Raw genomic sequence first — 24679 nt, 5'->3', positions numbered from 1 at the left:
GGGACAAACCTCGAATATAAACGTCATTTTGGGTAGATTTGCTGACATAGCTAAAATATTAGCAATGATACCAAAACTTACAGCTCTAACAGCTAAACAATGTGCGCGTCACAACTAATTGTTGTTATGCATACTGCCATAGCTATTTTCTGCAGTGTGTACTGCAGCTAAATCTTTAGCTGCCACAGTTACAAGCCTTTCAGCTAATAAAAATAGATCTCGCAACAACAACTTTAGGTGTCCCTATAATACAAGCGAAGTTTAGTTACAGGACCTAGTTTTTAGCTGTGACAGTTAAATTTTTTTTTCCGTGTAAAGGACTGTTTTATTCAGTTTACCGCACTCTATCCGCACACGAGCGTTGGCACGGCATTATGAAACACCCTGTATATAAATTTATTAATGTAATAATATAAATGTTTTTTTTTTCGAATTTCAAAATTTTCTAAGCAGCTCAATTAGACCTCATATTACGTCATTTTCTCTTTTATATATATATATATATATATTATAAGTTAAAAACAAAACGTTTGTCGACTTATAAGGAATACTATTTAATTGAACCTTAAAATTGATACAATGACCTCCGGATCAGCGTTCATTCCGGAAACGTTTACAATACGTCACAAGTATTTTTACATATCATTAAACTGGAAGCTCTGATGCAAAAACGATTTTAGTGTTCTGCGACGCACATGTCTTCACGTGTCTTCTTTTCGCAAGTGTGTTCATAGAGTACGTATTTTGTTGCGTTATAATATACAATAGTGACATAGATTGTAATAATAGCGGGAAATAAAGTTTATAGCAAAGTTGTGTAAAAGAAGAAAAAGCGTTGCATAGTGAAAAAATATCACGACTAATATCACGATAGATTATTACGTGATGCATTTACTTTTGTACACGCCTTCAGTAATTGAAATATTATAACCACTTATATGTTGCCCCTTTAATTTTTAATATCTTATCACTGCAAATTCGTTAATTTAATTAATTTTTATAAACATTACATTTTGCACAATAATATATGCATATTCTGTGATACATATAAATCACAAATTTCTCAAATGTCATATCTTACAATGTGGATAACGGTAAATTAAATAATTAAATGAACGTAATGTTTAAATATAATATAAATCAAAAATAAATTTCATATATTAACTGGAAAATTTGTATTACTAATTTAAAATATTCGCATATTAGCATAAATATACTCAGATGCATTAATGGTGTCCGTTTATGTAACAATCAAATTTCTCGCTTTAACGTTTCGAAAGCACGAAGAACCCTCTTTGTTTCCGTAAATGATTTCCTTCGCAAAATAATTGCGAAGGAAAGAAAAATAATCAATAATTGGCATATTATTTATCACGAACTTATCACGAATACAAACGTACTACATATTAAGAATATATTAGTTTGTTACATAATTGTGAATGTTCAATTAATCAAACATTATCCCCTCTCCTCCCCCACCATAGACATAAAACGTTATCGCTATCACCAACTATAAGTACCGTATTTGGATATTGCGTAGATAGACAGCCTTTCCAGTAATAGAATGCTGCATGAAATGAACCCCAGTTTTCTGGACGCTAAGTCCGAAAACTCCGAGAAACTGAGATTGGAATCATGCATCGCGCGCTCAAGAATATCGCGAAAAATGGACAATAATGGTATGTATTCTTATATTTCATATATAGAAAACGGACTAACAATAATATAACGTTGCTACGATTAATTTAACTAATATATTTAATTAATAATTTATTTATTAATTCTCAATAAATTGCAAAAAAAATACCTTTGCATGTATAATCAAAAATGTATCTTTTTGAAAGTGTATCATATGAAAAGAAGCTATTTTTATTCGAGTAGGAAAGAGAAAGTTTAGTTTCTTCCAAATTAACTTAAAAAAAAAACACTATTCCATTTATTTCATCCTGAAAATATGTTATTAAATAATAAAACTAAATCTTCGATATTAAAGAATAGACATCTGTAAAAAACATGTAAATCTGTAAAACATTGTAACAAAAAAAGCAATGAAAAAATCATAATAAATTAAAACATTAATGTTAGTAATTTGTTAAAGAAGTAACTATAACGCAGCAACATTTATTATATAACATTTATTATATATTGTATAACACAACTCCATTAATTGCCCTTTATTCATTATTAAAAAGATAGCACAAAAGAAAGATTTGCATGTCTAAAAATAGAGCCGATGCTTGTTTAGTGATTTAAGATTTAAAAAGATTTTTTTTTCCACTTTCTATTTTCTGGATCGTTATCGCACATTACTAGGTGCGCAATTAAGTTTCCGGGTTTTTTTTTATCAATGCAAAATGGAAAATTTCAAGAGAAATACAAAAAACGGTTTATTCAAAGTATCGTCCCTCGCTAGCTACACATTTTTGCCATCTCTCTGGCAATACATGAATACCGCGACGATAAAACGACGCGTCTTTGCATCGAAACCATTTATCCAATCAGTTTTGCACTTCTTCGAAATTGGCCAAGTGTAGCCCAGCTAAGCCATGTGCCATCGACCGGAACAAGTGATAATTGGAAGGGGCCAGGTCTGGTGAATACAGCGGGTGCGGTAGCAGATCCCATTTCAGCGTTTTCATGGTGTCCTGGACGATGGAAGTGCGATGGCACGGAACGTTGTCGTGCTGCAATATCACTCGTTCGTGTCTCGTGTCCCATTCTGGCCGTTTTTCGAGCAATGCATGGTTCAAATTTATCAGTTGTTGTTGTCTTGTGTTTGCGTATCATTTTCATCCAATAACGCTTGCAGATCGGCGTCCTCAAATGTTTTTGGTCTTCCGGAGCGCTCCTTGTCCTCAGTGTCGAAATCGCCATTTCTAAAGCGTTTAAACCAATCTTCACAAGTAGTTTTCGATTGTGCATGTTCGCCGTAGGCTTTCTCAAGCAAACGGCGTGCTTCAGCTGCATTTTCTTTCAAGTTGAAGCAGAAAAGCAAAGCTTCCCGCAAATGCTGTTTATTTGGCACAAAACTCGACATCTTTATTGTTAGAAAAAATATTTTTGCGTTGCAATATGTGTTGGTATTATGACTGGTTATTGTTGACAGATGTCCAAGTTAATAAAAAAACACAACTTTAGACATGTATATCGACTACATGTATCGTTAGCGCCATTCATGTGTGAAACCCGGAAACTTAGTTGCGCACCTAGTAATAATGATTTCTATTATATTCTTATATATACAGGGTGTCCGATAATTGCTGAATCACCTCTCGGGTGCAGGTAGAGCGGGTTAAACCGAGTAGAATAGTTTTGCGATTTTCGCAATAATTAATGAGAAATTAATTAAAGAAGATCGGCCAATTTGCGCGAGTCTAAACGCGCGGCGAGAAGAGACAGTTGTTACGTGGTCGCTAGGACGCAAGGATCTAGCGTTACACACCGCTCGTATGTGCCGTTATCATTTATAGAGCGCTCCTCCCAACGATTTATCGTGCGCCTAGTAACCAAATAACAGTGGGCTGTATCACCATGGGTCTCTTCTCGCCGCGCTCTTAAACTCGCGCGAATTGGCCGATATTTTTTAATTAATTCCTCATTAATTATTGCGAAAATCGCAAAATGATAGAGGACTTTTCTATTCGATTTAAACCGCTCTACCTACACCCGAGAGGTGATTCAGCAATTATCGGACACCCTGTATATTCTTTTTAAAGTTTCTTTGTTCTTTTTAAAGTAATATAGACTTTTAGAATTTAATTTCCAAAATCTAAAGCGTTATAGGTATTGCATGCTTATTTCTTTCCCTATATGTATACAACTATATATATTATTATATATTATTATATATTGTATATATTATTGTGTGCGCGCGCGCGCGTGTGTGTGTGTGTATGTAGTTTATTATACTTTATTACTTTTAAATTCATATAAATAAAATATTATCTGCTTCAAACTTTTAGCGCTTAAAATAATCAGATGTTTGATTAATTGAACAACCGTAACTTAAACTAATTCCTACTCCTATCTACTTTCATTGTTTGCGTTCTTTGATATCTAAAAGACTTCAAAATCTTTATTTAGCAATTCAAAGTACGATGTTTTTCATTATCCAGTAAATGGCATAGAATTAATCTTTTAAAATAAAAATTTTCTTTGTAACTAAATGCATAGCAATCAATGGTGTTTGCAAAATATAAACGAATACATTCATATTTAATTTATTTTACAGCAAACAATATTCTTTATACATAGATATATAATGATACCTAATGCTTTTTCAATTGTGTTTTGTAATTTTTCGTCTGCTGAATAATTTTATTAATTTAAATCGCAGATAAACGGCACGTGTATTTCGTTGGAATTTGCTGTAAAGTTCAAGTAATTCAGATTTAGTTTCAATAACAAACTGTGATTAACATATTTTGTATCTCGTAATTCACTGATAATCTATAGATATTAACTTTCTATTCAAACCTTTTGAAATTAAATATTTTATTTTATACCTTTCTAATAATTTTTATAATTATATTTTTATAATCTCATATAATAAACCGCATGAACATACAACAAATTATATAACAAATTTTACGATATAAATATAAAATCAGAGCGACATAAACATAATATAAACAGACGGCTATCGTCTATCCACGAGACACAGAAAATAACCAGAGTTAAACTTTTATATTTGAAAAACTACACACACTCGCAATATAAAAAACCGCGTATTTTTTTATTTATTATTTAATTTCTCGCGAATTTTATTTCGCTACAGTAATTTTATATTTGAATTTTGAGACACTCTGTATGTATACTCCGTACATGAGAATTAATAGCAATTTATATAACAATGAATGATAAACTTTATAATATAACAAAAGTGGATATCGCAAGAAAATTATTTATCCATTAAATAAAACCATAGGTTTTGATTTAGCAAATTCTCCAAGTTTTGCGAAATATTGTGATTTATAGACAAACAATACTTGTACATTTCTAATTGCTATTCTAAAAGTATCAGATTAGTAAAATGTCTTTCTTCTCTATTAATTGATTTTAATATTTTAATATTATTTAATTGTAATAATATATATGATAAAGGCTTCTCGAGCCATCGCTGGTTGTTAGTGCGAAATTTTTAATGTTTCATATAAAAACTTGATTCGTCTACATTGAGACATTAAAGTGTACATTGATCTCAGATTCGAGATACTAGTTTTTGATTACTTACACATTGCAACAAGTAAAACGGATGTAAAATGAATATAAACGGATATAAAACGAATGATAACTGTATCTACTAATTTGACAATCAATGGTTGACATTTTAATTATATACCACATTTATCATAGTTTATCGCAAGCCTAAAATCACAAACAATGTCAGATCTCCGCGATACATTTTTATTTCATTTTCGTGTAACTAATGTTCAAATTAAAAAAATCTTATAAAATCTTTTTATCTTCAAAAAGATAAGACAATAATCTACGAGAGTTGCAGCTATTATCAATTTTACGATTAGCCAACCTTGACATATCTTCCGACAAAAAAATGTGTTTTTGTAAAGACAAATAACTCTTTCATTAATGTTACATCTCTTAGACGTTTCATTGTTTTTACAAGTCATTAAACACTTCTCAGGTATATAGGTACTCAATAGTTACTATAGGTAGCTTAGACAATCGACGTGAGCGCGTGCAGCGTGTGGATCTGTTTTATGACTTACGTTTAATCATTTCTAAATCCGTTTGAATGCAAGTATAATGGCTCATAGTGACAGTGAAAGAAGTGATGTACTTCCGTTACATCGCAAACAATTAACAAGTATAATTATTAATAATTGTAACAATATTGATAATGAAAGTCATAATTCGTTGAAACAGCATTGATACATGGTGCGTTTTTATTTTTTATATTTTATGTTTCCAGTTATATCATCTTCATTTATTTCTAGTTATATTATCTCTATTTTTTTTTTATTACATTTGATTCTTTTCTATCACAATTCCGATTTAACTTGTAAAATATCGTTATCAAAAATATCTCTTTTATTTCATCATTCGATTCCGTGTAGTACTCGAGAAAATTCTTAAAACTCGTCTCGAATTACAATGTGTTCTTTCGTTCTTTCCGTTAACGTTAACTCGGCGCATATTTCTACGCGATCTCTGATTGAAATGCCAATGCAAAAGGTTGAATTGTCCGGTAAAAATATTTAATTCCATCATTCACTGATATTTGTAGTATTCGCGCATATATTGCAAAAGTAGAGAGGTGATTCTCAACGAACTGTTTCTTCCATTAAAATACAATTAACGGATATTGTAATGAACACTTGTATTTTTGCGACGATATGCGTGCTGCATTAAACGCAATCATTGCCATTTACGCAACAATCTTACAAAATGTAATACTTTGCAGATGATTTACTACGCATCCGAGCTTTATTAGATATTCGTTCAATTAACGCCGATCGAAGCGAATTCTATCGAAGGAACGAAGGTTACATCTGTTAGCGATAAATATTGCTCGGATTAAATTATCGCGCGCACCTGCTGCTTTTCCGTTGCTCCGTCATATCGTCTTTTATCTCATTTCTCACTCTCGTTATACCTTTATCTATCAGTTCTTCTTTAAATTAATTTAGGCACATAAACAAAGCACAAATTACGAACCCGTGCTATCAGTGCAGGCAACTTTCATTTAACACTACACTAAGAAAAAAATTATTATAATTATCAAAAACATGACTAGTTGACAATAATCTTCTTTGTTTATAATTTTATGCATTTAAATTAGTCAATCATATTATTAAATTAATGCAATTTGAAATAACAATATTGTTTGTTGAAATATTCACTCAGTGAATTTTGTAGTTTTGACAAACGTGCAGTGAATCTGACAATGCTGAATCAAATAGATGATGCAATTGATAAGTCAGATTAAAATTTAATATTATTTTTTAAAACGCATCGTTGTGTCCAAAAATATTTTTTGCTCAATGTATATAAATCAAAATTATAGTATAGTTATGAAAAATATTATTTTCTTATTTTTGCAAACAGTATATGTGGAGCAATCCCAGGAAAGTAGCAAAAATAATACAAACATCCCATAATAAGTATAATTCATGTAGTATGTTTGATGTGTCAGTTATCATATTATTATTCTATCTTGTACGTGGGAGTAGATCCTATATATCAACTTATTAAATAAATCATCTAGACTGGCAAGAAACAGCCAAACATTGGGGCAAAGAATGTACGACTCCGAGTTGTCTTCATTAATCAATTTCTGCGTAGAAGCCGCACGCGTATATCGGCGCGTGACTTTTACATGAAGTAAAAAAATAAAACGGACATATTCAAGTCTTAGGTAGAAGTAGAAAGCCAAAACAATAAGTCTGATACACGTCCTAAGAACGGCAAAACAATAAACCTCCTAATAAAATCTAAATCGTGTGCGACACGGATTCGAGCAAATGACATTACGCAATTCTTACAAGTGACCTCTGCGAGCTCGCTCTAATAAAGTCTCTTCCGGATTGCGTAACTCTCTATTTCCCGAGAAATAAGGTGCCACACCACCTGATACTAAGAACTCCTCGGTCGTAAGTCCCGAGGGACCGTTGCGGTAGAATGTTTGCAAAGAAGTGAAACATGAGGCTGAAATATTCATCACTAGAAAATTCAAGTTGCGGCAATCTTTTTCCACTTTCATCTTCGCATGTATAATATTTTGCAAAAAATATAATTATCGTGAAAATGAGAGCGCCGATTAATACATGTAGAATGCGACAATCATGTATCTCATAGAGGTGCGCGTTAGCGACGGATAACTCTCTCTCTCTTTCTTTCTTTCTCTCTCTCTCTCTCTCTCTCTCTTTCTTTCTCTCTCTCTCTCTCTCTCTCTCTCTCTCTCTCTTTCTCTCTCTCTCTCTCTCTCTCTCTCTCTTTCTCTCGTAGGCGACTGTAGGCGACTTTGTGAGCTCACTGGTATAAGGATAAAGATCGTGCGGATTTATATATAGATAAGATAGGATTAATTAGTTTTTGATTAATGCAGCGAGTCTGATCTGAGCGTTAACACTTTGATTTCTCTTTTTTTTTTGTAATAATAATTATTGTTTCTTTTGCAAAAAACTGTTTTTTTATATATATATATATATATATATAGATAGACCTACTTTCTCAAGAGAGAGACATCATCTCGTGTCTGTAGTCGATACCACAATCTTGCGATTTCTGCCTACTTTATAAAATAAAACTACTTATTCATTCATATTAAAACATTGCGATTAAATTTATTTTCTAACACTATCTATATAATTTATATTCAAATCATTTAAATTCTTCTCATCTTTTCATCCCTTAAGCATCATCTACGTCAAAGCATCACAAACATTTCGTTACGTAACAGCATGACGTCAAATATTTGACGTAACAATTTTTATATTCAGAAAATTACGACGCGTGCAAAAGTCGTATCGCATGAAAAATGTAATCGGAAGAATAGTTGATTTCTAAAGCAAAAAAAGAATCAACCAAGAAACAATATAAAAGTTGACCGAATTATTTTCAAATGCAATATATTGTCATTTGATATTCGCTATTTCTGAAGAAAAAAATACATTATGTATTGAAGCCATCAAAATTTCTTTCCTTGTTTCATTTTCGTTCTTAAAGCTCACATATGACATATACACACAATTTCCATACATTTATGAATAATATTGCCTTCATTAATGTAAATCTGACATAATTTATTCATATTCCGATTATACGATGGCCATTTCTTGTCCGTAGCAGTAAATAAAAAAAAAGAGACACTTCATGCATCTAAAAAGGTTCGGTCTGAAGACCCACAAACACCGCCTACATCTTATTTCCAGGCAGCATTTCTTATCGCATAACGCATTTTCTCCGTAACGGATAAATATCACCGAGATCTCACGGGGCACGGCCAATACATGATCGCGGAGTGAATCGGGGTGAGACGAAACGAAACAAGATGCGGTACGATGGTACGGTCCGTGGTGGTTTTCCCTGCGATTTTCTCAGTTCCGCGTGCACACTGCTGTGGTGTCACCGAGCAACGAAGTATTAAGGCGCAACGTCAGTAATTCACGATACACGGAAACAAACACGTGGGCAACGACGACGACGACGACGACGACGACGACGACGACGACGACGACGACGGCGACGACGACGCGTTAAAGGAAAAGCGGCCCAGATAGAAAATTGCTATGAACTCAGTACATAACACGCGCTGCGTCGAATAAATTATTCATAGAGCGTAAAAAGTGTCGACAAGTCGGTATCACGCTGTAGCTACATGAAATATATCACCCCGCTTTTTCATACAACGATTAAACAAATAAACGATGTTGCTCAGAGCCCTTCTGGGAGAAGAAATTGAGATAAAGCGATAAGTCGAGCAGGAAATTCGTCGCTATTAATTAATGAAATATTGTGAAGCAAATTTAAAAAATCAAGAAAATCATCTTTTGCGTAAGTTAAATACAAATATAGAAAGAAACTAAAAAGAATTCTTTAATATAAAATTGTGAGAATCAGAAAAGAGTTAAGCAAATGACAGCGTACAGAAATTAACGCTATAAATATGCAAAAATGATCCTTTCTTGGCAATAGTTAAAGTAATAAAGATTATATATTATGCAAAAATGATTATAATAATCGAGAACATAACAATCGCGAAAGCACCAAAAATTGAATAAAATACTAAGCAATTTACTTCAAGAAATATGTATTCTTAGACGCGACAAGTTTCTCGTCAAGATAAACTCTTGACATACACTCACCCGAAAAAAAAGCGGTACACTGAAAATGTGGGAAAAATTCATCAAATTTCAACTGACGATAACTTCGTAAATAATAAAGATAGAAAGTTCTATAAAATATGGAAATGAAGCTAAAAATCTCTACTTTAAGAATCAATTTATTTCAATGTTGCAAAATAAATTTATTGAAAATGGCGGATGACAAAGCGCGAGCATGCAAAATTGGAAAATAATGGTTCGAGTTTGCGACGGTGCACGGTATAAACAAAAAATTGTAGCTTATTGGGATCAAAAGCGTACGAAAGTACAGAGTCTCCTCTTTAAAATGCTTTTTTATGCATCTCGATACGATGATTTTTCGCCGAGAGATTCGCATTTGAAGAAAAAGGCAGATTCTTACTTCAAATGCGAATCTCTCAGCGAAAAATCATCGTATCGAGATGCATAAAAAAGCATTTTAAAGAGGAAACTCTGTACTTTCGTACGCTTTTGATCCCAATAAGCTACAATTTTTTGTTTATACCGTGCACCGTCGCAAACTCGAACCATTATTTTTCAATCAATTGTTTTGCATCCGAAGGAGATGTCTGCAGATCTTTTGTGATTTCTCCGCCCTGACTTTTTGTTTATGCTCGACCGCACATTGCGAGAAAAGTGCTTGATTTCTGCGATGAAGTTGGCATAAATCGACTCGAATGGCCAGCAATGAGTCCAGATTTAAATCCCATTGAACACCTATGGGACAATATTAACAGAAAAGTACGAAATCATATACCTGCTCCTCAGTCATTGCCAGAACTTCGAAGAGTTCTTGAAATAGAGTGGAATGACATTACGCAGTCTGAAATTAGAACATTAATAAGGAGTATACCTCGTCGCATGAATGAGGTAATACGCGCACGAGGAGGTCATACCCATTATTAATATACGCGCGCGCACACGCAATTGTACACGCACCACCGGGAGGGTTTGGAGTCGTTAAATATCGTGGACCTGACGAGCCATGAGGTCCTTATCCCAGTGGTGCACGCACACACACACACACACGGGATCAGATTTCTGCCACGTCCACGCCGTTGATCCTGGGTAACGCTAAAAGCAGAATTGACACTTACAACCGTAAGAAGAGTTTGGAGTTTTAAAATACCGCGGAGCTGATGACCACGGAATTCTTATTCTTGCAATTCGGTCTGGTTCAAAATTGAATATCTCGGCACGTAATACAGCTAGCAGGATTTTTTAAAAACCATTTTAAAAGTTTGGATGTCTAGTGTTCGAAAATTCATAACGCAATAATGTGCAACAATTTTCTCCAAAATGGCGGATGACAAAGCAAAAGCATGCAAAATTGAAAAATAATGGTTCGAGTTTGCGACGGTGCACGGTATAAACAAAAAATTGTAGCTTATTGGGATCAAAAGCGTACGAAAGTACAGAGTCTCCTCTTTAAAATGCTTTTTTATGCATCTTGATACGATGATTTTTCGCTGAGAGATTCGCATTTGAAGTAAGAATCTGCCTTTTTCTTCAAATGCGAATCTCTCGGCGAAAAATCATCGTATCGAGATGCATAAAAAAGCATTTTAAAGAGGAGACTCTGTACTTTCGTACGCTTTTGATCCCAATAAGCTACAATTTTTTGTTTATACCGTGCACCGTCGCAAACTCGAACCATTATTTTTCAATTTTGCATGCTCGCGCTTTGTCATCCGCCATTTTCAATAAATTTATTTTGCAACATTGAAATAAATTGATTCTTAAAGTAGAGATTTTTAGCTTCATTTCCATATTTTATAGAACTTTCTATCTTTATTATTTACGAAGTTATCGTCAGTTGAAATTTGATGAATTTTTCCCACATTTTCAGTGTACCGCTTTTTTTTCGGGTGAGTGTAGTTTCTCTACACGACAAACACAATTAAAGATAATTTCCAAGATTGCAACTTTCGTCAAAGCTCAAAGCGGCCTGCTGTGCTTTATACACAGCGAGAAGAACATTGTCTTAATTATTATCTAATTTCTTGTAGATTACATTATGGAACCTCATCGAAACGAGTGCGCCAGTTACGAGGAAGCATACAAAAAATCATTGGAGTGCCCCGAAGAGTTTTGGGGCGAGATTGCTGGTTGTCTCGACTGGAGCAAACCTTGGCACAAGGTGTTGGATAATTCCAACCAGCCATTCACAAAATGGTACACTAATTATTACAAATACTATATTTTCGATGTAAATTTTTTATATAACTCATAATACTTTAATTTTTACTTAAATTTTTTATATAATGTCTTTTTTAGAATAATCTAGTCCCTTTAAAGTTAAATTTACAAATATATATATTGCAATTGTAATCCATGTAACTTTGCATTTATTTAATATTTTATTTTTCTTATAATTGGCAAACAAAAAAAATATTTTTAAGAAGAAAATTTATATTCTTATAAAACTAACTTTATCAATTTTTATGTCTATTTGTTCCAATAAGTTTCTTTCACGAAAACTTTATGTTTTTAATTATTAAATATTCAGAAATCATCAATGTCCTAAGATTCTTATTTAAAAAATCGATTCTACATTAAACAACTAATTTTTAAATTAATATTCTGAAAAATAAACATGAATATATTGTGAAACTACAGCAAATTTTATTTGAAAATAATAAATTAGCTAAAATTTTTCAACTAAAAAAATGAACTAAAAAAAGTACGGATACAAAGCAACTTCAAAATATTTATGTATACAAAAAGCTCGCACTTCTACACAGGTTTGTCGGCGGAGAATTAAATGCTTGTTACAACGCAGTGGACCGCCACGTGCGCGCCGGATACGGAGAAAAAACAGCTTTAATACACGACAGCCCGCAAACATCATTAATACGCAAAGTAACGTACAACGAACTCTTAGAGAAGACGTCTAAGTTAGCGGGCGCGTTAGCGGATTTAGGTGTGTGTAAAGGCGATAGGGTGATCATCTACATGCCGCTGATCCCCGAGACTATAATCGCGATTTTAGCCACCGCCAGACTCGGAGCGATTCACTCGGTGGTTTTTGGAGGTAAGAACGAGATCATGATATTCACACGATAACCATGATAATTAAATTATGCCATTTTTGACTAAATCTTTCAAATTTAATAGCGCATAATGCTTCTCTAAAAAAAAATTATAAGAGCGTGATCCATATAAATATGTAGTAATACGAAGAATAATGCAATTAAACAGATTCGTTTATACATCTTTCAATTTTAAAAGATTTTCATTCATACAGCATCGCAATATTTAAATAAAACATTATACTTTTAAATCGTTTTAGGCTTTGCAGCAAATGAATTAGCGTCTCGAATAAATCACGCCGAGCCGAAGGTTATTATTGCTGCGAGTTGCGGCTTGGAACCGTCCAAAGTGATTAAGTACGTATCTAATTGTTTCTAGATAACTTTATCAAAATCACATTTTTAACGCAAATCTATAATTTATAATAAATAAAATATATTTATAATATAAATTCTTAGTAAGAAATATTTTAGACACATTGGCAAATATGCCGGATGCAAAGAATTAACATTTTACGTATTTTTACCTTTTTTATTCGATTTTTTATATTATTATTTTTTTTAATTTGCGTATCTCGGAATGTAGATATACTACTATGCTAAATGGTGCCATGAAAATGATCGCCGTGCCGAAGCCAAAGTGTATCGTGTTCCAGAGAAGAAACATATGGGAGGCTCCATTGCTCAAGGAGCAATTCGATTGGGATGATCTCATTAAAAAATCAAAACCTCATCCGTGTATAATAGTCGAAGCTAATGATCCATTGTATATATTATACACATCGGGCACTACAGGTGAATCTCTTACATAAAGAATATAAACGTACACTGTAAAAAAATCGATAAATTTACACAGTTGTAAATAATAAGATGTAAAAATTACACGATAAATAACAGAAATTCACTAAATATATAATGTAAATTTACATAATTTCAAAAATTTTATACTATTTACTTAATATATTTCCGTTATTTATTATGTCCTTTTTACATCTTAGTTGTGTAAATTTACCGAATTTTTTCACAGTGTGTTTTTAAAAATCGTTGAATTAAAGCGTATGTATTTCTCCTTTATTTTCTTGTATTTTCAAAATTACTTCTCTCAGACAACGCGTTTAATAAATTAGCTCTCCTCAATGCAATATGCCGATATTAATAATAGTTATCTTTAAATTTTATTTCTGAGCAAATCGCTATATTTATTATGCTTCGACACGATGATATGAGAATAATAAATGTATTTTATATTAGGACAACCAAAGGGGATTATAAGGCCAATCGGCGGCCACTTGGCGACCCTCTGTTGGACTATGAAAACGGTTTATGGAATGAATAAGAATTCGGTTTGGTGGGTAGCTTCTGATTTGGGGTGGGTTGTCGGACATTCGTATATTTGCTACGGCCCACTCATATACGGCGCGACGAGTGTGATGTACGAGGGCAAGCCCGACAGGACACCGGATGCTGGTCAATATTTCAGGTTTAAAATCATATTCTACATCAGATATTAATGAAATCGCTATTTCTGAAAATGTGAAGTATAGTGATAGTATTATGTTCTGGAAATATTTCTCAAAAACACGAAGAGAATGCAATAAAGAAACATATGCAACAAGAATTCAAAAGAGCACAGAAGGAATAAAAATATGTTTATAAAACAAAAAAAAAAACAAAAAATGGAGAAAAAAATATATAGAGTAATCGTAGAGAAATTCGGTCAAAGTATTTTTTTAAATTATTAGTCAGCATAAAAATTAGCTACTAGATCGTTTTAATTACTCGAAAATAATAACGCAATTTGAAAAATGTTTAATAATTTCTTACGCTACTGTGCAACAGTAAACGTCAGTGTGACTTTAAAAGGATTCTGAATTTATATTGTTTATAAAACCACACGGTCTTCTGCGGACTATAGTATGCTATGTACAGACTGCAACTTGCAGCTTATATGTGTCACAATAAAAAATTGTCTCCGCCTCTATATTTTCTCATGGTAGCAGCACTTTTATAGCTTTATACGCGTGAAATATTAGCACGTGTGTAATTTACTTTGTTTGGAATTTTGTAAATCATTATACTATTGCATAATATTTTTCGTAATACTGCTTTGATTAATTAATTCAAGAATACTGCAATAATTAATTAATTCAAGAAAACTTTCCTTCTTCTTTCTAGAATCATCGAGCAACATAGCGTAAACGCATTATTCTGCGTGCCTACAGCTCTGCGTGTTATAAGACGAGCGGATCCGGAAACGTTATTAGGAAAGAAATACTCTTTAAAATCGTAAGTAAAAAATTAAAGCGTAATCCATCGTCTTCATTATTTCGGATTATTATTATTCGGAATATTGAAATATTCTGAATTACGATGCTACATAATTTTTATACACGGCGACTAAGAAAAGCAATTGCACGATCTATTTTTTCTAGATAATTTTATGCAAAAACAATCATGTAATAAATGTATGTTTCTATGAAGAATATATATTATTATCATTTATATTAATATATTGAATATGATAGAATATATATTATATGGTCTTGTGTGTCGTATCATTCAAAAAGATTCGATCGGACACGGACATTCGATAATATATTTAAGCGAGAAGAAAAATAATAAATAATACATTTTTTTAATGATTAATAAATACTTTCGATTCTTTGGGCATTATCGATCGGTTTCGACTGAACGAAAGAATAATATAACCCACCAACCGACCTACGGGTTCAAAGCCATGTTCAGAATTATCAGAGAGTCAAGCCGATCGATCATAACGTGATAATCACTTGCTGTCCTTTATTCCCATATATAGATATTAATACTTAATTAAGTAATCCCGACATCCAATATTTTTATTACTTATTTATTTCGGTTATCTGTTCTGCTTTTAATCCCTACAAAAGAATAAGCAAAATATAATTTTATGTGTAATTAATTTCTACAAAAAAAATGATCATGATTTTTTTACAAATAGCTTTCTTTTTGCTTGTAGCTTGAAAACAATATTTGTAGCTGGCGAGTTTTGCGACTACGAAACCAAAATCTGGGCCGAGAAAGCGTTTAAAGTGCCCGTTTTGAACAACTGGTGGCAATCGGAGACTGGACATCCTATTACCGCACTGTGTCTAGGATACGATCATTATCCCAACTTGCCCAAATTCAGTACAGGGCTTCCTATACCCGGATACGAGAGTGAGTCCACAATTATTTTGTTTTTTTTCCATTATTTTCAAGCATATTTGTCATTTTTTTCTTTTGTTATCACGCTATATATTATCAATTTATCATCAAATTAATTGTGCATTTTCGCAACAGCTATTATTTATATAAATTACTTCATGTAAATTCCGTCATCGACAGTCCACATTCTGCGGGAAGACGGAAGTAAGGCGCCGCAACAAGAACTCGGACGAATCGCGATCAAGTTACCGTTACCACCCGGGTGTATGTCGACACTTTATCAAGCACCCGAAAGATTCAAGGAAGTATATTTCTCGACGTTTCCGGTAAGTAGATTAATAGAAAATAAAAGACAGAATATACGCGATCGCGCTGCATGCACAAATCGTATCAATTACAAAGTATTCTGCAAGTTTAATTTTAACTGCGAATTTTCTGATAATTAATTTTTCTCAGCAAAAATTTTGCGCGCTTCTAAAAATTAATAAATTTATTAATTCAAGTATGTATATTTTTGCTGAAAAGATAATCTCGACTAAAAAAATCGGAGGATCTGTGCAAAAAATAAAATCGTCGGATTACGAGTTATTTTGATATTTTTAATATAATATTAAATTGATATTTCTAATTTTGATATTTCTAACTCGCAGGGTTACTACGACACCATGGACGCAGGATATATCGACGAGTTCGGTTACGTTTACGTGACAGCGAGAGACGATGACATTATAAATGTAGCCGGGCACAGAATATCTACGGCTGCATTGGAAGATATTATCTTAGCTCATACCGATGTGGCGGATGCTGCGATTGTCGGTGTGCCGGATCTTACAAAGGGGGAGGTACCGCTGTGCCTTTATGTTAAACGAGGTTCGCAATATTACCGAATATTTATTTGTTTCTCGAAAAAGTAGACATTGATTTTATTTTTAACGTTAACACACAATTCTCAGCAAATACTTTCGCAACAAAAAATTATGATTTATCTAAAATTTCTCAAGTCACAATTATTTAAAAAGAAAAAAGTTAACAGTGTCGATTTGTGAGACTTTCGTTAAAATGCTTTCTTTTTCAGATGCAATGAAAGACGAGAAGGAAATAAATGAAGAACTAGTTGAGCGGGTAAGAAGCATGATTGGACCGATTGCATCTTTTCGCGCTGCCGCCGCTGTTACCGCGTTACCCAAAACCCGTTCCGGAAAAATAATTCGCAAATCTATCGCTACATTGGCGCAGTCGAAACAACTCAAGGTAACAACAAATAAAAATATCCTTCGATTTTTCACATGTTTTCGATATTTTCGCATGTCTATCAAACTTGCGAATGCCGCCAAATAACCAAAATGTTGGTTAAAGCAATCAAGATAAATATCTTATCTTTTATCATTTGCAGTTCAATGTACAATTTTCTTAGCCATATTTGCGTACGATAGAATATTAAATTATAGATTTCATTGGAGATTTAGAACAAAAATCTTATCTTTAAACTTACTTTTCTCCGCGTCTTTCTCCCACCAACAATGAACGGCGCCAACTTCATGATTTTTCAGATTCCCAGCACGATTGAAGATCCGACGGTTTACCGGGAAATCAAGGAGGCACTCCAGAAACTGGGATACGCAAAATTGGCCCCGGATCCGCAATGACCATGCTTTGCACAAAACTTGTACGAGAAGACACTCTTAAGAAAACATTCACGATAGCCATCTTACCGGAAATGGAGTGTCGCGTTTTGCGAAATAACATCATTATAAGTTCTTTCTAATTGTGTTATGCTACACTTTTTATTCCTAGAATAAAATAGATATATATGTAAGTATTATAAAAAAGAAGACAAAAATTAGCTAGAAATACAACCAAGAAAAAGCATATTATTATTATTAATTAAGAGTATTGGCCGGAGCACAGACTTTTGCATAAAGCATAACGCATAAGCATAAGGAAATTGATTGGTCCATTTCCTTATGCATTTGCTTATGCTTATATATAGACCAATCAATTTCCTTATGCTTATGCGTTATGCTTTATGTAAAAGCTTGTGCTCTCGGCTTATATCTGCATAAGCATATGTAAGTTTGTCTGAATATACTCTAATGACTTCAGTAGTAAGAAAGAGTTTTAAGCGCGAAATTGAAATTGTATAGCAATTTAAAAACTTAAACAACTTTCTATTTTGTAAATTTATAAGCATTTAAATTTTTTTGTTATGTATGGTTATTTTGTATATATATTCGTAAATATTTGGGAAGGTCTTAAAATCAAAAGTGATAATAGTAGATCTGTTATTACATATTCAAATAATAGAATTTCTAACACAATCATCTTATATGTGGACATAATCTTAATAAATCTAAAAAAATTATCTAATAATGTAGAAAATAATGTAAAATCTGATTTTTAAAGAGTTTCTAAAGTTTTGAAAATTATTTAAATAAAAAAAATTGTTTTGCATGCATGTATTTTTATATGCAAAAGAAAAGACATAACCAGATGAAAGGATACTGATTTAGGATTTCTAGTAAAGAAGATGCCAACAAATCTTCAGAAACATTTCCTTAAAAAATTATTGCTAAATGCATGTGAATATTACATTGTTTTTTCTTTTGTATCTATTAATTTTTGTAGTTCTTGATATCTGTTCACATCCGAATCCAATATCTGCAGTGGAGAATTAGAAGTTTTAATAAATTAAAAACAATGTACTTTCCTTGGAACAAGAAAAAATATTGAAGATAAACGCGAAAAAGCATTCGCGTGCTTTGAATATTTGCAAAGCCTGTGCACTATAATTTGTTTATTCTGATGGCTCGAATGTAGGAAATCTGTCATACTTGCCAAGGATGTACGCGCTACACATCCATGTCCCTATTAAAATTATCAGGGCACATTTTTTTGCAAATTTGTTTTTAATGACAATATAATAAGAAACAGTATAATAATAATTGTAATAATATTAATTTTATAATTATAAATTGTTGTGTAACACTATCTTGTTGATTTATTCAATAAATTTCTTTTCCAACTCTTACCACCACTTTAATAATAATTAATAATAATTATTATAATATTAATCATATATTTCCTTAATGTTATTCCGCAATCGATATCAATCGCCTACTTTACTTCCATTTATGTGTCGCACCTCAGAAGAATAAAAATATCGTGTTTTTTTTTTTTATTATCAAGGAGACACGGTTAATATTTGATCATTATCCGTTTTTTTATAATTATTCCAATGCAAGTGCCATCATTCAGCTTATCTAATAAGAGGAACACACGCTCTTGAATTTTCGATTGTGTATGTCTCCTTAGCTATATAATCGAATCTATTTGCTTTTATATCAGGCTATAAATATTTTTTTCCCTTCTCCCCCCACCCCACCCCTGCCCCGTTGTGTCGCAACACGTATTGTATGTATAGCTCTGCGTAGGTGAGTTGTGTTATATATTACATTATTACTAATCCGCTGGAATTTCATCATGCCCGTTTGGTTTGCTTAATATCGTGTGCTCGCCTTGCATCGTCATATATTTGTCACATTGAAATAATGATCATTTTTTTTTAATTAGTAATCTGTCATAACACTTAAGCAAGTTTCTTATTCGACGACCTTCAGCACCTTGCCAATTGCGATAGTTTTATCTGAAATTAAATATAAATGTTATCGCAATGCGTAAGCAAGAAGTACAAAGTGTCGGAAGTATCGAGAGAAAAAGCACTAAGAAAATTACCGTCGCCGTACTTACTTTCATCCCTAAGAGTGAAGCGACCCATTTGTTGGAATAATTTGAATCTTTCAAGACATATAACTCCCGCGCACTCGATTCTCATTATAGCCACCTGATCCTGCTTAACGAACCTTGGCCTCGTTTTACTTTTATCGCCCGTCTTCTTGTCCACCAAACAAATCAGCGCCTTAACTGTGACTTCCTCCGCGGCGCAATGGATATGCATAACAGCACTGTATCCCGCACAAATGATACTTTTGTGTTCTAAGATCACGACCTGCGCGTCGAAGACCTTCCCAGTCTTGATAGGATTGTTGCTATCGCATAAAACAAATCCGGGGCTAACGTCCTCCTCCTCAATACCCTTCAGCTTGATTTTCACATTTTCTCCAGGTCCCACAGACGTCACTTCCTCATCATCCGACCACAGCTGATCCACCGTCACCGCCGTCTACGTATTTTAAATATATTTTAAATATATTAAACAATTATAATGCGTGAAATTATGCATTATAAAATATAAAACATCCAAAAATTTTCCAAAATTATTAAAAATATATGTATAGATTTTTCTGCATTAAATTAGTTTGTTGATTTATCAAATAAAGTTAAATACAAAATTACAGTTTAAAAGCAATTATTATTTATTGAAATAATATATATGTATCGCTGTTGGCTCTTCAGTAGCGGCTCTTCATTCAAAAAACTTTTTAATCCTTATTTTTAATTTTAAATCTTTTTTAAAGAATGTCGAATTCTTATCTTTGTTTAAAATAGAACTTAATGGAAAACAATAAATATTTCACACTAATCTAACATAATTTGAATTGACGTGTAAATCATATACTTGTACAAATAAAAGCGATATACATACCCTATTTGGCATAACGAGCAACGACTGTCCTTTTTTGGCTTCTCCCGCTTCAACTTTGCCCATAACTACTGTCCCCATGTCCTTGTATTTGTCGACAATCGGCATAATAAAGGGCCCATTACTCTTACGATTGAGCGACGGTAGTGAATCGATAAAAGGTATGAAGGGTGGGCCACTATACCAATTACAGAGATGTTCGGGTATTGGATCCTTTAGGCCAATACCGAGCTGACCAGAAACCGGCATGAACGTAAGATCTTTCGCAGGATTGAATCCTAATTTACGAAGATATGGCAGTATCTTATCCCTGCAAGATACATGAGCATATCCTTAATTTCCGTATATACATAAAACGTTCGCATAATATTATCAGAATGTGAATATAAAAAAGATGTAAGCTTTACTTAAAAATAAAAGAAAAGTGACCTTGATACTTAATATACAACTTTCCCTGTATACAATTTTATTTCTATCTTAATTTTTTTTTCTTTCAAACAAATTCTTTTTAATCATATTCTCGATCTCGCGCGTACCTGCATTCATTGTACCGTCCTTCGTCCCATTCGACAGTAGGATCGTCCATCTTATTCACTAACACAACCAGATGCTTGACACCCGCGGTTTTAGCAAGCATAGCGTGCTCTCTCGTTTGACCCCCTCTGTCGAAGCCCGTTTCGAACTCGCCTTTTCTCGCAGAAATAACAAGAACTGCTAGATCGGCTTGCGCCGCGCCGCCAATCATATTCGGTACGAAGCTTTTATGGCCGGGTGCATCTAATATTGTGAAATGCTTCCGCTCCGTCTCGAAATATGCTCTACCTACTTCCACTGTTTTCCCTTTCTCTCTTTCTTCCTGATTTGTATCCAACGCCCAACTTAAGTACCATGTTTCTCGACTTCTTTCTTTCGCCTCTCGTTCGTATTTTTCTAGAGTACGTTTGTCGACCATCCCCGTGAGCGCCATAATTTGACCTCCAATGGTTGACTTTCCGGCGTCTGCAGTACAAAAGATATAACATAATTTAACAATTGATAATTGTATTAAATAATTCTGTAAGCATTAGATAATTATTCTATCACCTTCGTATTTACATTCTACGTGTGCACATTTATTACTTACCCACGTGCCCTATGAAAACAACGTTAACATGTTCCTTTTTGCTTTTGGTATCTTCTGCTACTTTGACAGGTTTCTTTTTAGGTACTTTAACAACCAGTTCCTCATCCTCATCATTGTCAGCCTAGAATTACCAAGTATAATGATGTAATAACTGATATAAATATATTTGAGAACATAATATTTATTAATTTATTGATCAAGATCAGTAAATGTCAAGCAGGAAATATCAACTAATATAAAATAAAAATCTTACGTAAAATTATTCTTGCAATCTTAAAGAAAAACATGTAATTAGAACAAAATATTTCCAGCAAAAAATCTTATATATAGAGTATTCAAGATACATTGCTCTCTCTTTGATTTGCCTTTAAATATATTTTTTAATGTTGACATATCCATAGATGTGTTGGGTTAAAAGCAATTGAAAATAAAGAAATCTGAAAAGTAAACTTTAGAGCTGCTAATAAGTAATAGAAATTTATTTTTTATGTAATTTTAGATAGATATTAATAAAACATTAATTTTTTAATTAAATTACTGAGCTAACTATTGCTATACTAAAGAAAATTTGTAAAAATTGCAAAAAAAGACAATATTTCATCAAATTTAAAGAAAAATTAAATCAAAATTGATGTTTCAAATCCAAAAAATTGACAAATAAAAAAATTTAATTAATCTAGAACACTCTATACACAAATACATACTTCCGCTAAAGCAATATATATTGAAACGTCTGACAAATTTATACTTACTTCTTCATTTTCAGGAGTAAGTAAAGGGTCACCATCGACTGCAGCTTCTTCCCAAGAATCTGCAGGTTGGTGCTCTGGGCTGGTATTTAGTTGGTCGTTGACGTTCGGCGGTGGAGCCCCTCCCCCAGCAGGAGGTTCCTCAACTCGACTGCCGATTGGATCTGATAGAACAACGGGAGTAGAATTTCCTACAAAGGAGAATACATTCAGAATCTTATACTTCACACTAAATATAACACATAAAATAAAATTAAAATACATATTTATAGATAAGATAATACATTAAAATAACAAAGTTATTCATATGGTTTCAATCATTAAAAACAAAGTATTCACAAAGATATAAAATGATAAAATGTACATTATACTATATACATTTTATCACTTTATATAAAACATCCCGTCTCAGTAAGTTGTACATATTTATAAATTCTGTTATCTAACATATATTTTGTAAAAACCTTTTTCTTGATATTAAATGTTCTAACCTCTACATAAAATTCAGGTGAAAATAATGAATTCTAAACTTTTATAAAATATTTATATAAGTGCAATACAAAAATCAATATTAAATTGCGATATTTCTTTATCATAAAGTCATAGTGAAAGATACCAAAAGCAAAAGGAAACATGTTAACGTGTTGTTGTCACGAAGCACAAAGTAAGTAGTGAATTTGTACACATGGAATATATCAGTTCTGCCTGCATCCAATATTATAAACAAAGGATATTCATATAATATTTGATCAATTTTATCAAGTTATTTTACTAATTGCATTTAAAAAAAGTATCATACTTGTCATAAAATCTTAGGCACTTTTTCCATATTGTAACGTTGAAAGTTATAGGTTAGCAAAAAGATTCCACCTTCCAAATAAACCATCGATCATATCGTACACATATTAAAAATTATGCAACATATTATTTATTACTTAGATATATTATTTAAAGTTAAATACTCGATAAGGATAAAAGGTGCAGCAATAATCTCCCTCATCGGTTCTCATTTCTACTACACTTTGAATCAGTAAAAAATACATATCTAATTTTAATACCACGTGGCACTCAAATTATATATGCAGTAAATAGCATTAACGCAAAAGAACAATTGTAACGTATTGCAAGCTCAAAATAAGAAATCTTTCACTATGTAAATCAAACCATATGGTATCTAAATATGCAACGTCTGGATATTTTATAAATTTGGCGAAGACACTTGGCGGAATTAACCTTTATAAGAATATAACCAGTATCATCAAAACAAGGGCATTTTTTCCATGTTTTAATATCACAAAGAAGCAGAGATGACTCGATATAGCGATGAGGGGTTAGCTGCGCACACGAGAACCACAACAATGGTGATCTCGTGGGCGACACGCAAGTGCGTCCTGGACATTCTCCCATTTCCGTGGCGCAGGATCAGCTGGGAAGGGAAAAAAAGAACTAACCATGATGTATCTCGACGGGCATGGAGGTGGTGGTTACGGTGTTCATCACCGCGGCGGCGACATTGCAGGGGCTGCTGTCGGCCGCCGTCGCGGTGTTGCTCTGCGGCGACGAGTTGATGCAGAAGGAAGGCACGAATTCCGCAGCGTTGACATTTAGGGTGGAGAACTTGCTCTCGATGGACTTGTCCTGCGCGGGCGGCGGGCCGACGATGTCGCCGTTGCTGTCCGCCTGCTGCTCCCACGAGTCTGGTGCTATGCTGTTCGCCATGTTAATCAGTTGTTTCGGCACACACACAGCCGGCCCGCAGCTATAAACGGGGTAATGTTCCTGTGGGTTTCTTTTTTTTTCGGTTACAACACACACACACGGTAGGCACGCCGCAACACTTATGCCGCGCGCTGATCCGACACCGGGTACCGGGCTCGGGACGGGTTTAAAAAAATAGTTATTTCTGTTGAGCGCTACACTCCTCGCGTACACACACACCGCGTACACGCGCGTATGATCCGCCACTCCGCGTGCGTGCGTGCGTCCCCCGTGGTCTGCCTCGCTGCTGCCGCACTCTCGGCCGGAACTACCGTAATCGAAACATCGACTGTTCACACTCGGCGAGATCCGCCCGCGTGCCGCGACACGGCGGAACGGAAACTCGATGTTCGAATATAATGCGAATACAAAGCAAAGAAAATATTCTTTTGCGATCTGCCTCACCGCAA

General features: G+C 33.5%; 2 protein-coding genes across 6 annotated transcripts in view; one reads left to right on the top strand and one right to left on the bottom strand.

Annotated features, from left to right (window-relative positions):
* The window catches only part of LOC105668978 (acyl-CoA synthetase short-chain family member 3, mitochondrial), a 35576-nt gene extending 16549 nt beyond the window's left edge, over positions 1-19027 (top strand). Inside the window, exons 1-13 of one of the 5 annotated variants that reach the window (XM_012361710.2) lie at positions 220-735; positions 1545-1679; positions 11834-11999; positions 12569-12858; positions 13117-13213; positions 13443-13651; positions 14108-14336; positions 15032-15142; positions 15852-16051; positions 16220-16365; positions 16690-16909; positions 17115-17290; positions 17590-19027. In XM_012361710.2, the coding sequence (XP_012217133.1) occupies positions 1565-1679; positions 11834-11999; positions 12569-12858; positions 13117-13213; positions 13443-13651; positions 14108-14336; positions 15032-15142; positions 15852-16051; positions 16220-16365; positions 16690-16909; positions 17115-17290; positions 17590-17685 (2055 nt within the window). In that variant the 5' untranslated portion in view covers positions 220-735; positions 1545-1564 and the 3' untranslated portion in view covers positions 17686-19027. Of the gene's footprint in view, positions 1-219; positions 736-1540; positions 1680-11833; positions 12000-12568; positions 12859-13116; positions 13214-13442; positions 13652-14107; positions 14337-15031; positions 15143-15851; positions 16052-16219; positions 16366-16689; positions 16910-17114; positions 17291-17589 lie in introns of those variants that run through there. The other 4 variants (XM_012361709.2, XM_067349254.1, XM_067349268.1 and 1 more) reach the window with 4 other exon arrangements.
* Positions 19028-19167: 140 nt separating this feature from the next.
* eRF3 (eukaryotic translation release factor 3) lies at positions 19168-24591 on the bottom strand. Its single transcript, XM_012361713.2, has 7 exons — positions 23963-24591; positions 22515-22702; positions 21763-21883; positions 21176-21638; positions 20643-20949; positions 19787-20219; positions 19168-19682 (listed from the first exon to the last, which is right to left on the bottom strand). The coding sequence occupies exons 1-7, from the start codon at positions 24228-24230 to the stop codon at positions 19639-19641; spliced, it is 1824 nt and encodes a 607-aa protein (XP_012217136.1). The 5' UTR covers positions 24231-24591; the 3' UTR covers positions 19168-19638.
* Between the last annotated feature and the right edge of the window lie 88 nt (positions 24592-24679).

This window comes from Linepithema humile, chromosome 1 (genome assembly GCF_040581485.1).
Source record: "Linepithema humile isolate Giens D197 chromosome 1, Lhum_UNIL_v1.0, whole genome shotgun sequence".
Taxonomy (NCBI): Eukaryota; Metazoa; Arthropoda; class Insecta; order Hymenoptera; family Formicidae; genus Linepithema; species Linepithema humile.
Note: the sequence above shows the minus strand (reverse complement) of the source record. Positions and strands in the feature narration are given on the sequence as shown.

Coding starts and splice junctions, on each gene's coding strand:
- eRF3 (XM_012361713.2), bottom strand. CDS start 24,230: ATGGCGAACAGCATAGCACCAGACTCGTGGGAGCAGCAGGCGGACAGC. Junction 20,220..20,642: donor TGCTCGTTATGCCAAATAGG/GTATGTATATCG, acceptor TAAAATACGTAG/ACGGCGGTGACGGTGGATCA. Junction 19,683..19,786: donor CTTCACTCTTAGGGATGAAA/GTAAGTACGGCG, acceptor ATTTAATTTCAG/ATAAAACTATCGCAATTGGC.